This window comes from Argiope bruennichi, chromosome 2, assembly GCF_947563725.1.
Source record: "Argiope bruennichi chromosome 2, qqArgBrue1.1, whole genome shotgun sequence".
Taxonomy (NCBI): domain Eukaryota; kingdom Metazoa; phylum Arthropoda; class Arachnida; order Araneae; family Araneidae; genus Argiope; species Argiope bruennichi.
In genome coordinates this window covers 38425803-38442128 of record NC_079152.1, presented here as the reverse complement: position 1 = coordinate 38442128, position 16326 = coordinate 38425803, and the positions used below count along the sequence as shown (strand labels likewise).

The 16326-nt window shown below is 27.1% G+C and overlaps 1 protein-coding gene across 2 annotated transcripts in view; it reads right to left on the bottom strand.

Moving 5' to 3' along the window:
• Positions 1-897: 897 nt before the first annotated feature.
• The window catches only part of LOC129961658 (uncharacterized), a 95839-nt gene continuing 80410 nt past the window's right edge, over positions 898-16326 (bottom strand). The window contains exons 5-8 of one of the 2 annotated variants that reach the window (XM_056075184.1): positions 11415-11474; positions 8366-8449; positions 7180-7411; positions 898-1184 (exon numbers count right to left, since the gene is read on the bottom strand). In XM_056075184.1, coding sequence (XP_055931159.1) covers positions 1135-1184; positions 7180-7411; positions 8366-8449; positions 11415-11474 — 426 coding nt within the window. In that variant the 3' untranslated portion in view covers positions 898-1134. The remainder of the gene's footprint in view (positions 1185-7179; positions 7412-8365; positions 8450-11414; positions 11475-16326) is intronic. The other variant, XM_056075185.1, reaches the window with a different exon arrangement.

Here is a 16326-nt window from a genome sequence, read left to right as displayed (position 1 = left end):
AGAAATACTAAATATTAGATTGTACGACATCATTTTAAAGCTTTTTTGTGTGTGTGTGCGGCAAATGATGTAATAAGAAATATTATATTTTCTCTTAAAAACAATAATTTAGATCTTACGACATGGCGCTGTAGGAAATACGCTGTTTCAAAGACAAAAAGGGCGGAATTATAAAATATTTTAACAAATTTGATATATAAAAGACATCGTTGTATTTAAAACAAAATAATATCTAAATTTCCAATATTTAATATTTTATAGGTTTAATAGATAAAATTGCCTAAAAATACACAATATTTTAATCGCATTATATTACATTTAAAACGTTGCTAACTGGTGTAAAATAATCATATAATTTCGTAATACATGATTATTACGATTTTATATTAATATAATATATGATTTGGTTATGAATATTTATATTAATAATATATGATTTTATATTAATATAATATATGATTTGATTATGAATATTTATATTAATAATATATGATTTTATATTAATATATCATATAATTTCGTGCGGGAATACTGAATGTATGACTAATTTTCTTCTTAAAATAAAGAAAAATGCAATAAAATGTTTATATTTATTTGCTATTAATTATTTCATGATAATTAAGTTAATAAACATTGATCGTTTTGTTGTAAAAATCTAATATTCCATAGTTGAACAATTTTTAGAAATAGTTTTTTTAATAAAACTTTGAAAATAATATATACACAATTTTTATTAAAGACCAAAAAATTTTCATTTCTGCCATTTGTGTTCAAAATAATAGAAGAGAAAGAAAAACAAAGAAGCTTTAATTGATAAAGGATAAATAACACTTGAATTTATTATTTACAAGGAAAATTTTCATCCAAAATACACATCAAAGTACAAATGTTGCCGTGGATAACAATTGTTTTATTAACGAAATGAAAATGTAATTGTTAAACTTATCACATATAGTGGAAATGTCAATAATACAGCACCGAAATTTTCTTCTGTGTTATCAGAGTTTGATTGTATCGTATTCTCCTTTGGTGATGATGATGATGATTCTAGAGACCTTCTATTTCCAATTCGGATTTTTTTTTTTCAGAATAAATAATTTATTCCAAGATGATCAAATATGTGCCTGGCTCATTTTAGACAGCTTCAATCGCCTCATCCGTGGACTGAACACTTGTAGTGTTTTCTAAAGAAAATAGACATAATTACAATTGCGAATTTGAAATCTTATAATACAATTGCGTTGTATACTCTAATAAAACTTTAAATATTATGAAGTTCAGGTAAATTTAAAACATTTAAATAAATATTGAAAAGGGTGAAACATAATTTTCTACAGATTTTCATTATTTTTCTAAAGCTAAAGCTTTTGAAAACTTTGGGGAAGAGAAGGAAATCTTCAATTTTAAATTTAAAAAGAAAAGATAAATTTTAATTCCTTTCAAAATAACCTTCATATGTTATTTTACTTTTGTTGGAAGCAGTTTCATACATTAGTATGGCTATAAGCTATCTGTGTTCTATAAGTTTCGTAAACCAGGTATAATATTTTTTCTATAGATTTTGTTAATACTTGTATAACATAATACTGTTACTCAAGTGAAATTATTAATCGTATTGAAAAATATATAAGTTTTTCTGCATATATACGATATAAGAGTATTTGCCAATATAATTTCTTTATCATCAAAAATTCATTCGGTATTTTTTTTCTTTTTTTTTCTTCCTTTTTTCACAATAGAATATCCCCCAGGGAATCTCTAAGAATCTCTTTCGGTTGAATTGATATAAGTGGAAAGAATTATTAAGAAGTAAACATGTTGAAGTTAAGATACAGTACAAAAATAACAATATATAATACAGTAATGAAAAAGGTAGTGTGGTGAAGAGTATGAGTTCAAGAATTGTGATAAAATTAATAGTTCCTGGAGAAGGGCTTGATTGAGGAAGGAGACACAAATATATTCAAGGCTTGGGTCTGGAGAGATCAATTTGTGAATAAAACTCGTGATATTTTTAATTTTGATTTTAGACATCTTGTTCCCATAACATTGATCCACCATATTCGTTCGAGGACCTGAGTAGAGTTGTTAAGAAGAAATGAGGAATTATGGTAATTTAACTGTAATCAACTAGACATTTGATTGGTTTATAGTGTTTTAAAGCCGGTTATAATTAGCCGCATTCTTCATTTTATATTATGTGCAAAAAATACATCATATGAGAAAAATCTTTTAATATCCCGTTATAATCTTTTTTTTTCCATACGTTACGCAAAACTCCTTTTTTATACATTCTATAGTAGAGTATGAATGATAAGAAAAAACTATTATACGCATTAACGCTCCTGAACTCCACATATAAATGTTTTTAAAACCGAAAAGAAGAAGTACATTGCATCTTCAATCCTTTTCAACGTTGAAATAAAAAGGCGACTGGTGGCAATGAGCTTACATCGACAGTGACTAAAGAATATCGTTTTAGTAGAATACCGGTAAAAATTTATTATTTTTGCGTTTTAAGGTAACTCGTTGTTTTGAGCAAACCTGACGAGCAATTTATTATAGCCAGACATAACACAAAAAGCAAGCCCAAACTGTGAGAAATTTAATATTTATTGGCTTGACGGGAAAAAATTTATTACGTGTACGTATTTCATTCCTTTTAATGCATTTATATGTATTGCAGCATGAGTAAGATCTCAGTAGTTTGTACTTTATTGTTTCCGCATTCAGAACAATCAATTCAACTGAACATGTCAAATGTACGTGCTGTTGGATAGTAATTGTGGATTTAACCTGGATGTCTATTTATAAATGGATATACTGTGTATTGATATTCAGAAAATTTATTTTGTAAAGAGAATATAGGTGAGCTGATTTTTATTTGAAAATTTTATGAATGTAAATATTATATATATGGTTTTTATAGATTCAGCAGAAAATTGTTGTTGTTTCTTATGGCACTTGCCACGGATAAGCCCGCTGTTCAAAGACAGCCGATTTATGCCTAAGGGGGGATTTATGCCTCTTGTTTTTATCGTAGAGCCAACTTGGGCCAAGAGTACGACTTGACTACTCACCCATCACTCATTCGCTTGCACAACCCCCTTTTACAGGAGGACACATTCACACATGTCACAGATAGAAAAGGAAGAACAACTATGCCCAAACCGGAATTTGAACATGGGACTCCCAGATTACGGGGAAGATGAGCTACCCTATGCTAGGACGCCAGCGAGCAGAAAATTGAAGAAACAGATAATTATGTCAGTTTTATTAAATGTAATAAAATATAATGCTAAGTTATTTAAAATTTGTTGAAATTGGAGCGATTTGAAAGTGAAAATTTTTAATCTATCATTGGGCATTAATATAGATCAAAGGTTACTTTCCCTCACATGCGAAATTTGAAATAGTAACTTTGTCCTCTAAACATTTGGAACATAATTTTACTCATTTCCTTGAATATTGTTAAAATGCCAATTCGGCTTACTTCTCTTTTTCATTCACATATTAAAATGAAACAAAATATTATAACAACTTTTATGCTGAGCTTAATGATGAGACGATTTAAACATATCAATATGTATTAAAATTGTATATTTTTTTTTCTGAAAACATAACACAAATTTCTCATATTACATAAAAACGAACGTCATTTTCAACATATACGAGTATTTTAGCTACTTCTCTTTTATTATCTACATTCTGATAAAGAATGATATATAATATCTTTACTTTAGTTGACGTAGTGGTGAGTTTGAACGATAGAACTATTCTTGAATATAAAGATAATCATTGTTTAGGCTCTATATGCAAAATTAAACTGACATAATTTAAAGTAAATTGCTGAATAAATAAACGAGATATGCATTTTTTTAATTTCTTTTCTTTTTTTTTTACGATTACAATATTTTATCTATTTTTCCTAAACGAAAATGTAAAAAGGTCATATGTTTCATTTCATTGTGGTATGTATTTATATCAAGAAGTATCTCTGCAATTTGGGTATACCTGCTAAAAAATAACGTTTCATGTTTTCCAAACTGTAAATTCTAAAATTTTATCAGTTTTTACAAATTTAACTGTTTTTATTAGTGAAAAAAATTAGACTAAGAATAAATTCAGAATCTGAATCATATCACATAAATGTAACGGAGCAGTAATAATAAAATAAAATATTTTTAATTTAATTAAGATATATGGCTACAACTATTTTCAGTTTTAACTATACATTTCGCTTTTGTAAATCTTTGAGCTCCACTGGCTGTTGTGTTCATTAATGATGTTTTATTTTATGTCATTCATTTCTTTGTGGTAAACTTCAAATAAAGAAGTCATACAAGATCAATCAATGATTTCTTCGCTTTCACGGGTGTTATGAAAATGTAGGGTTTCGTCAAATACAATCTTTTTATGAGAATAAGATTATTTTTATTCAAGCTTTTATTTCAGATTTATTTCATAATCCCTAGGTATTTTTCTGTTCTATATTATTGGAAATAAGATTCATTTAAGTGAATTTATTGTTATTACAAACATGAGGAATTTTAGCGTAGTTCAATCTAATTGATTATTTACTTGGAAAAAAATGTAATAGTTTTTTCATTGTTCTCATTGCATTATAAAAACCATACCACTATATTTAACAATCAGATAGGACAACATCAGTTTTGCTCAAATCAGATAATTATAGTTTTTGAGAAAACTAGTGAAAAAAGAACAAAAAGTTAATGTCATTAAAAAAAACGTAGATGTAATAAAAAAACCCAATTGTAAATTGATTGATGATTATTTTTACAAAATGCATTTAATTTAATTAGTTCAACTTATTTTGCTGAATCTCTTCATTTTATCTATAATATTAAACATCCATATGAATAAAGTGTTTTTGAAGAAAAAGAAGCATAGGGGGAAAATATATGTAGAGAGAGATAAAAAGGGAAATTAAAAGAATTTAGCTTCTAAATCTAATTGCAACAATTTACTTGTTTTTGTAAGGAGCAGATGTTTTGATATTTGTAAACAATATATTGACGTCATAAAAATTTAATGTCTTAAAAAATTTAATAAAATAAAAATTAGCATCTGTCATCTGGAAATATAAAAACGAGAAGAATCCGACAGTTTTCAACTTGTTCTCATTATCATGTATTTTTATAGGAAACCAGAATAAATGGTGAATCCGTTAATTCTGAAGAAAGTTAGCCTTTTAACCGCTTAACTGTTGTCCGAGTGCCATACGTGCATCGATTTATCGAATTTTGATAGTTGTAAGCAAAAAAATAAACCGTTCATAACGATTATAATTCACTATTAAAATTACTTCGAATACATATATAAGTTAAGTATTCAATGTTCCATTTGAACCAAAATAAGAAAATATTCCTAAAATAGAAGGTGTCATCTTATGAGATAGTAAAGAAAATAAAACAGTTAAGTGATTAATATGGTATTTTGCAATATATTATACTGTTCTATCTTTCGTAATAAATTTAGCATAAAATACCGGGTCTTCCCAAACCTAAAATATGTGAACTCAGAGCCCTCTTTGCATACAATAATTGACATACAATAATTACAAAATGTTAACTTTTGGCCTGAATTTAGCATTTTACTGAATCTATCATGTGCTGATTGGCTGTTTTTGGCAATTAATCACTGGAATGCTATTAATATTATCCGAAAAATCGAATACGGGTTTTTCCCAACAGACCGAAACAAAAATATGGTATAAAAGTACATTTGCAATCAAAAATTCGCATACCAAATGTGATATTAAGTCATTGGATTTTTAAATGATCACGTTTGCCTGTTTCTGAAAGTATGCACCGTCATACAATCAATCCGTAGTTAGATTTAGATCAAATTTTGACTGGTGTCTACACAAGAGCTGTTAAATCTGCGCTCCGAATTTTGTTCATCTAACTATTTTTTGTATTCAAGCTTTCGTATTAACTTATATACTTTTAACAAATAAATCTTCTCTGAACGGATTTTGGTCAAAATTTGATAGAAATCTATGGCTCAGTATAAAGCCCTATGGACAGATATTTGTGTGTTTCGAACTCTGGCATAGTCTAAAACGTGGAGATTTTCCAAAAGCTCGAGTAATCGTTGATGATTTCAAAACTTCCTTCATATTTGTTTAAAGGAAAATAAAAACAATTAAAAAATAAAAATAATAGCATTATATTGAAACACATTTTTCTCATGAACACTAAGAATGAAACATAATTTTATGTTCAATTTTATTTTCTCTACCCCATTTTCTTTTTGTTTTATGAAAAACGACCATAAAGAAATTATTTGAAATAATGAAAAAGTATTTTCAGAACAGGATATTTTTTTTCATTCTAAAGGAATTCAAATATCTATAAAAGTATATGCATTTTTCGATGATTCTTTTTCCTAAAAAAACGAATTTTTCAAAATGATAATATTATTTATATATATTTGAAAATTTTACCATATGTTTTAATATGCAGACGTAATCTTGTGGAACTGCAAAAAATGTGTAAAAAAGAACCAAAGATTGTTTTTTATGTACTTCTTTCCTTCTTATGAACTTTAATATATCTTAACATTCGCAGCTCATTTTACAGAATTTCCTACAACTTTCTTATATACGTCTCTTAGATAAATAGTTTTCCTTCCTCCCAAATCACAATCTTTTTTATTTAAATATGATAACTGAAGTTTCAACCCCTACCCCACCACTTTTGTATGATATTCGAGTAAGTTACACGTCCTCCCGCTAGTGTGGTGTGGTGTGGAGAGGGGAGGTGCCAGCTCACGTGTCGTCCTCGTCATCTGACCGCGGTTCAAAATTACGAGGTTCGTCCCAAAATAGCCCTAGTGTTGCTTTACAATGGGACGTTAATATAACTAAACTAAACCGAGTAAGTTACGTAATCGCATGCTTTAGAAGGCCAGACTAACAAATTAAAGCAATAACGATGCAATTATGTGTTATTTTACCCATTTTAGTATTATGATGGCGATTCAATTTATTATTTTCTATTATTTACTAAACAACGTGATTTTTTTTTCTTTATTATTTTTCTTTTTACAATTTGACATTGTTTTTTCTGACAAGTGCGCTAAATTCTCTGACTATGCTTGGTTGTTTAAAAAGCATGTTTAAAATATGCTTGAAAATGAGAACATTAACACAACCACTGAAAGATTCGTTATGGCATATTTCCACAATGCATCTCGTACTGGCACATGAGTTGATTGACTCTGAAGACTTATGGCACTTATTTAGAGGGTTCGCCTGGGCTCCAGGGACTGTGAGAAAATTGCCATCTGAAGTGCCTTCTTGAGCTCTTTCTTGATCAGCAGGTGGTTGATTGAGCACTTGAAAAGACGGCCAGTGGAATCTCAAACATTGTGCATTGGGCTCTGCCTGAAAGAAAAAATATTCAAAAGAATATTAGAAAAAAAAATGTTTTCTCTCTCTCTCTCTCTCTCTCTCTCTCTCTCTCTCTATCTATCTATCTATCTATCTATCTATCTATCTATGTATATATATATATATATATATATATATATATATATATATATATTTCAAACTGTGCATAAAGATTATTTTAAAAAATTGTCTTATATTTAAAAATTCCAAAAATATTAAAAATCAGATGAAAAAATGTGAATAGAAAACATTGACAATTCTAAAAGAAGTATTAAGTTCCAAAAAAAAACATTGGAAAGAAACATTTGAAACCACAGTATTTTACCAAATTTATTTCTGTTATGTATTTAAACATATAAATGATTCTATATCACTTAGAATAATGAAGATAATTGGTTTCATTTTTGATATTAGGTTTTGATGACTAATACCAAATATTTAGTCATCAAAATGTTTGATTCCTGTTTCGAAATGTTGGATTTTTGCCGAATTATTTAGTATAACTAATTATTTTTAAATTAAAATAAAAGTGATAATTTATGGGACATATTAAACTGGAAGTATTTTTTTCTCGTTTCATTTATAACACAATACTAAGAAATTCTTAAAATGTTTTAAAGGAAAGAAAGATATTAGAAATTTTACATTAAAGAAGAGTTTTATTTTAAAGCACGGACCTGATTCCAAAATTTTCCTTTCATTTACTTTTTAAAGAATTTAACTTTATAATTGAATGTTCTGCCCTATTTCAATTTATAAAGCAAGGAGTTGTCATTTCAAATAAATAATTAGTATAATCATTGGAGAAAAAAAAACTAGAACGGAAGAAATTTTCATTTCAAATAAATAAGTATTACAATCATTGTAACAAATCTGAAAATCACATACATTAATATAAAAAAAATACTTTTTCAAAGAATTGATATGCAGCATTTCATTTAAAATTACCTCCATTCTTATACAGTCTTCTGGTCTGCCTCTTCCGGCTGTATATTCTTGATATTGAGATATCACACATAGTAAGCAATATACCTGATAAAGATGCATAAATACAAAATTAAGTTGCTATTAATTGCATTTTGTGGCACCTGTAGCAAAAATAATAAAAGTGGATTCATATGCAATTGATTTTAACCCAAAAATATCGTTTATAAAATTTGGTCATTTTATAGCTTAAATGAGTACTTTGAAGACATTATTACCCATTCTTATTCAGAATTTTAACTTTTAACGATTATTAAACAATTAAAACAATTAAGTTTTATTATTAAACAAATAAGCAAATATTAGGGGTTATGCCTTGGTTTGGATAGCTGATTTTCCGCATTACAGATCCATTAGAGTTAAATTCAACAAGACCTTTTCGGATTCTCTTAGACTGCATCAGGGCGTTCCTGAAGGATTAGTCTTAAGCCCTGTTCTTTTCTTTCTACTTTTGGCCGGTGTAGAGAAATGGAAACCAAAATTTGTTAGTACTGCAATTTTTTCCGACGATATTGTTCGTTCGAATTCAAGCACAGATGTGAGTAATATTGAATTAATCCTTAACAACACTATCTGAGTTTGCAACATAACACAAATTGAACTTCAATACAACTAGTCACCATCCTTTAATCAGAAGCCAAATCTTAAGTTCCTAATCACTCAATAGTCTCTGAGCTAATTGGGAACCTATCACATATGTTTCGCAATTGGTTTTGCTTAAAGAACATTGCTGAACATGATCATGCATTCATAAAAAGCAGTTATGTTCTCTTTCCCATTTTATTAATTTAACCCGGCAGGACGGGCGCCGTGAAACGTAACACGAGAACGGGCATGGGGTGTCAGCACACCCCAAACATATTAAATGGCATAAATACGAATAAAAAATGACAATGACTGTAGAAGTTTTTCCAACTGCCCTGAAATACCCTAACGTTTAATCATTAAATTTTAATAAAAACGTTTAAAATGTAAAAATAACGTTCTTTAAAATTTAAATTATTAACTATTTGATATTGAGTTACAATAAGGCATCTGAATCTAATTTGGACATATGAATGTTAATTTGAGTTTGACTGACATTATTTCTAATTTTAATTGCTGCGTGAAATTAAAAAAAATAAAAATAAGAAAGACAAATATTCTATTCAAACACATATGCCTTTAAAGAAGAATATTTTACCATCTATTTTGCAATTAAATGTAATTCTATTACATTTTGAGAGCGATTCTAAATTAAATATTCTAATAATTCTAAATAAAATATTCTAAAATAAAATGAATCTGACTATTTATTGTTTTGTCAATGTTTACAAGTATAATAATTATTATTATTGGAAACAATTTCTGAACAAAAAACTCAAATTCAAAATTTCTTTCTGGGTTTCTTTTAGAAAAATCTTATTTCAACAAAAATGAAATTGAATCTAGCGTTAAACTGATTAAATCTATAATTATAAATGCATTATTTCTCACTCAGTTTTTTTTTATAGATTAAAAATGTTTAATTTCATGTTTCACTAACATTCAGTTAAAAGTAAGTCAGTTAGGAGCTTTTTCTGTCTGAACACCTAGGATATTGCAGTGAATAACTGATTGGCATAATATTCTAGATTTTACAAGAAATACGGATGGAATTATTAGGAAAACATCTATAAATTTTGTCCAACTCTCCTTATTGTAGTTGTGGGGAGATAGGATCCCCAATTCACTATGCTACCGAATGCCTACTGACTCTCTCATGGCACATGAGGAAGCCAGAAACAAGTCTCGAGGAAGAATGGTACAGGAGAGTTGCATCGAATATACTTTCACGCGGAAAGATCCACTCCATAGTAAACCATATTCATAAATACCAAGACCTCTTCAAAACTACACAATAGCTGAGACCAAAATGCCACTTATCAAAATCAGCCGAAATTATAACTTCAAAAGTGCAGTTCTGACAAAGGAAATCAAAACCACAGGACTCAGAAGGACGTTACAGATTTCTGACTTTTCAGTGATAATTTATATGCTTATACATATCATACAGATGTTCTCAATGTAATTTATCAATTTTTTCAGTTAGTAATCTCGTTTCCCTGTAAGTTGAACCGATAGTGACCATTTGTTTAAGTATCCTTGTCCCCTCTATTCGGTTATTACGTCACCAAAAAATTAAATACAGTCGTGTAGGATTTGCCACCGTTGGGATTCTCTCTGGAGAACCCTGGATGGTCTGTCGTCTCTTTCTTTCTACCAACATTTTCTTTCTTTCTTTCTTTTTTTTTCCTTCCATCTTGTGCTTATCCAACTGGTTAGATAACTTAGTGTTATAGGCACCGGGGGCACAGGATGGCGTTATGTTATGTTATAAATTTTGTCAGTTTAAGAATATTTAATCAAACAAATAAGTTTCAAAGAAATGTGTAAACATATTTTATTAATTTAAGGCGGAGCATGTTTTTTTCTCAGCTTCGGCCCTCAACTGCAGTAGCCAAACCATGTATACAATGATATATTGGAAAATAGAGATTAAAATTTATATATATGAAATAATACATTAAATGTAAAAGGGTAGGCATAAGAAACACTAAAATTTAAGAAAACTCACAAATTTTGTTTCAGCTAAATATAAGTACGATGTTTGCGATGTGTTTATACATTTCTTTAATTAAATATATGCCACTCATTAACCGTAATTTACTATTGCATTCAAATTGGTTGTCGTTATGCAATATAAAATTAATTAAAAAAAATATCCATGCGTTTCAGAAAATAGTAAAGGATTTCTTTTCTTTTTTCCAAAAAATAAATAAATAAATAAAAATAAAAAAAAATGCTTTGCAGTTGATGCATTTTATTAAATCTTGAGCTGGAACCTACACGCTTTCAGAAATATTTTTCTACAGTGATCTTGGATTGCATTACACGACATTTACTAGTTACATAATGCCTAATTACACTCAATAGAAACTTTTTCATGAGTTTTCAAAACCATTTATTTTAACATCGTAAATCACATACTTACATTTAAAGCCGAGAAGAAAAAATCTGTGATAAATAGCAATGAGTGCAGAGGATCACTCGACTAAAAAGAGAAAATAAAAAAAGAACAACAATAAAATATTCTAAGAATCATCCTAAATATCATATTACTTACATTATTCTAAAAGCATGAAAATTATCTCTTCATTTATGATAAAGCAAAATTAAAACGAAATACGATTCATTGGAAAAAGGTCTTGCATTGCACTTTTTTCTAAGGCCTTTCATAAAGAAAGTATTAAAATATTAATGTAAGTGCACTATAAGTACTTATCTATAATTGATAAGATTATGACATTAATAGGCTGACAAATTATCTGTAATTAGCAACACGTATAATTAAATACATACGTGTAATATACAACACGTAAAATATAATATTCGTTCTGTAGTGCAAATCAAGAAACTTATAAGTACCGAGGAGACTACCTCTAAGCTCTAGGTTAGTACTTACATTCTGGGTAATAGGTATTCATTAAAATGAAAAAGGATTTCCAACATGTTAATTATATTTTTAATTTTAATTTAAGTGAAATCTCTTTGTTTTTGGTGAATAATTGCAAAATTCATTTTTACACCAAAAAATTATATTTTCAATTATATAATTTTATTCCATTTAATAAATTTTAATAAATTTTTTTTTAAAAAAGTTGTCAGCATATTTTACTACACTTTTTATAGTTATAATTACTAGATTGATATGGATAAATGACATCATGTTATTAAATATATTTTTATGCGCATGATAACGCGAAATAAAATAAAATTGGCGAATCAATTCTATAGTTTTGACAAATTAAATATTCGGTCAAGTTTCCGGTCTAGATGTTATTCATTTAATTAATTTTAAATTTAATATTTAATTTTATCTCATTTTTCAGCTTCTTCAATTTTATTTATAGATTATACTTTATGTAGGATTCTAGCTTATATTATAAAAAGTGCTCTGTCAGAACCTTTTATTTCTTTTTGTTTAGTTTTATTTTTCGTACATTTAACCGCACATTCATTTTTATATTTTATACGACAATTTGTAGGTTTTATCTAGTTACAATTTCTTGCAAGGACATTAAAAATATTTAGTTGTGATTGTTTTATAACAAAACCTTTTTCCAGAATTTTTTAATGAATGTAAATCATGATTTTAATTTAGGATAATTTATTTTGATCATCAATTATTCCATCAATTTTTTGCGGAAAGTTAATTAATTATAAAATATTTTCTGAAATCCTGCCACAAAACGCATTACAATTACATGAATTCCTACCACAAAAACCTATTACAATTGTCAAAAAATTCTTATCTAAAAATGTATTAATAAAATATGTTGAATAAAAATAGATTAATTGAACATATGCAGTAATTATCTTAAATTTCATTATAATACAATGTAAAAGAATAGTAATTAATGAATTCATAAATATTCATCCAGTCTTCCTAATTACAGTGTAATCGGTGTGCTTATAAAATACCTACAACAATAAACTGTATATATTAAAGGATCGTATTTGATAACAAAAATTATAAGAGCTTGCAAAATAGGTTAGATAAAATTTAAATTAAGATATTATAAGCCAACTTTTCATAATCTAAGATCTGATTATTTTCTCTTTCTTGTTAATTATTGCATTAATAAGAGTTTTTTTCTTTCAAATAACCTAAATTTTACATAGTTTCATGACTCATTTTATACCACAATTATCGATGGATCTCAATCAACAATATCGAATATCGTATACTGTTGTTTTACACTAATGGCAAATAATGCTTCAGATTCTCGATTAGTTTAAGATAATGATTACATGTTGGCCAATGAGAAACACAAATATAATATGAATAAAGAGTAAGTGTGGTGTTAGTTGCGATGCGAAGTGAACCACTGTTTTGCTAAAATTCCCAATGGAGGATTTTGGCGGTTGGTAATATGTTATCCTAAGAGATTTCAATGTCAAATTTTGACATCATTTGATCGCTAATAAAATTCAGAGATACTTGTACAATACATCACAATACAGCTTAAATACGACCAATTAATGCCAACATTTAAAAACACCTCAGTTTTTAATACAATCCATCTTAATGTAATATCCAGTCGTTTAGACTAGCAAACTTCACTTTTTCCTATCGCTACTTCAACTCATATGATGCTTTAAGCATGCACTTTTATTCTTCTCTTATGGTCTGATGTTAACGTTGAATGAGTTATTGATTTATAATATTGCATACTAATTTTTTTCCTAGGATCGGGCAATAGATCACGTTCTTTCATACAGAAAGTCTTTTTGACCTTTTAACTGAAAAAAAGTTATTTTGACGCTCACAACATTCATATATTTCATTTGTCTTTAACTTTGTCACTAGCATGTCTTCAGCATTGATTTTTCACATTCTAACTAAACCATCTCCTTGAATTTGCTTAGCACAAGACTTCACTTTAACAATGAAATGTCTTAAAATCCATGAAGTATATTGAGTGATTCATTTTAAATTTATATGTTGACATAAGTTGAGTTTATAATTTATAAGTTGCATTATAAATTAAATTTATAAGTTGACATATGTTGACATAGGACCTATATTCACATAATCGTTTCATAGCATCTAAGCTTTTGCAGTATTGGTTTCTATTTTCAGCAGAAATTTAAATTTAAGAAAAACGTATAAAAAATACACCTCAAATATATCACTTTCTAAAAAGCTCTTAATTTAGAGAATTATTTAATTTTTCTTACATAATTTTTGGTATGATATTTTGATTCAGTCATTGTCTAAAATTTTCCATCTTTCTGTATTTTATCCCCAGAAATTGGATTTTTCATTAAGTTTAAGTATTGAATTTTAATTCTTAATATGCTTAATAATATAACTCTCCAAAATTCTAAATAATTTTTTGAACTTTACATATTCAAGATAATTGTGTATATAACTATTGAAACAAATAACTTAAATACAGATACTGCTTTTACTTCTAAAACATATCAGACATATTAATATTTCTTTTATTTCCATTAATATGGTTTAAATATTGCAGCTTTTCAAAATGGCACCCTCTATTTCCAAAATTTCGACATACAATCATGTTAGAATTCACAAATTCAAATTATATTTTGGAAATAAAATGTGAACAACGATTAATTCCTTATAAAAATTACTCTAATATTCATGCGAATTATTTTGAATCCTGGATTTATTGCTCATTAATAACAAAAATAAAGTTACATTATATATCACAAGATACGTGATGAAATTACGAAGAATATTTTACTACCATATATAACTTTATATTATATACAGCACATTTTTTTTTATTACTGCATTAGTTCGCATTTCCATAAGATATCAATTTTTATGTTGATGTGAAGTAAAATGATATGAATATTTCAATATAGTAAATATAAATAATTAAAATTTCAATACATTTTAATTGTTCTTTTGATTCCTTTGATACTAAATTGTATTAATAGCTTTCTTAATATTTTTAATTTTTTTTTCCTATAGGTTTTGAAATATTTCCCTTTTATTTATCCTGAACAGAAATTTCTTTTTTCGAAAATTCTCCAAAAGATTACTTTTAGATAGATTTGTTTGTCACAGAAACACATTCAAGAATCTTTATTCTTTTATTTCGACAGGAAATTGAAGCAGTAGTTAATTTCAAAGAGAATTAAAATTGAGATTTAAAGAGAATTAAATTGAGTTTTAAGTGTATAGATAAAGAAATTTGTCCTTTAAAAATATCATAAAAAAAACTGGAATCTAATATCAAACATTAGGTTTCACTATCTTCAGTTTTTATCAAAACACACTTTACATTCAATTTCTGCGAATAGCTTATTCTCTACTTTTTTTTTAAAACTCTGTTCCGTATTTTCTCATTTCAAATGATTACCTTTAACTGTGTAAACAAGTTTTATTTTTTTTAAGACTGGGTCTGAGTTAATATTTATCTATGTATTTATCTATTTAATATTAATTTAAGAAAATTTGTAATTATTTTTGAGATTACTTTTAAAAACACTCCTGATCTAAAATGATTCTAAAGTCTTCCCATTATTTCAAGATGTTCTCGAAGTTCCTAGTATTTGCGAGCAGAATTTCATTTCTAGAACTCATTTTAATTGCTCCTAATTTATCGAAATAGTGTGTTATTCATTACTTTTTAATCATAGAATAATTTATAAGCATGTTAATAAAGAAAGGCAAGTATAAAAAATTAAGATTTATACTTACAAACGCTTTATTATGTCTTATTATGATTATAATCAATTGGAATTGTGAAAAATAGGCTTCCTTCTTTTTTTTTATATATATTAGATTTGAATTTTTAACTAAAATGAAATAAATAGAAATGAATATATTTGCTATTTTCTTCGGCAAACGGTTACATAACCGAAATGTATTCGGAAATTTGTAAAACTCTTAAAGGTGGAGATATATTTAATTTACAAGATTTTGAATAAACATTTTTTTTTTCTTTTAGTATTAAGGAAATAGGTTGCTAGGTTCCAAGAACAATAAAAATAAATACTATTTTTAAAGGTGTTCACTTCTTTCTTTAAGAGAAAGATTTTTAAAAAAAGAAAAGGAAAAACATTTCCTGTCAATACATTTAACATGGATCATTAATAATGGAAATGTGCATAATGTTCCGAACTAAGATGATATTTCACTTAAAAATTCATAATTATAGACAATCTATCATAAGATATAGGAAATAAAATTATCCATTCGTGCGAAAAATAAGAATATCCCTTATAAATCTTGGAATCAAATTCTTGAAAAATGTTCATAGATTTCGAAGATTTTATTTCAAGATCTAGACTCCATTCATTCATACATTAATTTTAAAGATCACGATTTAAAAAAAGAATATTTCATAAAACGTATTTTTAAA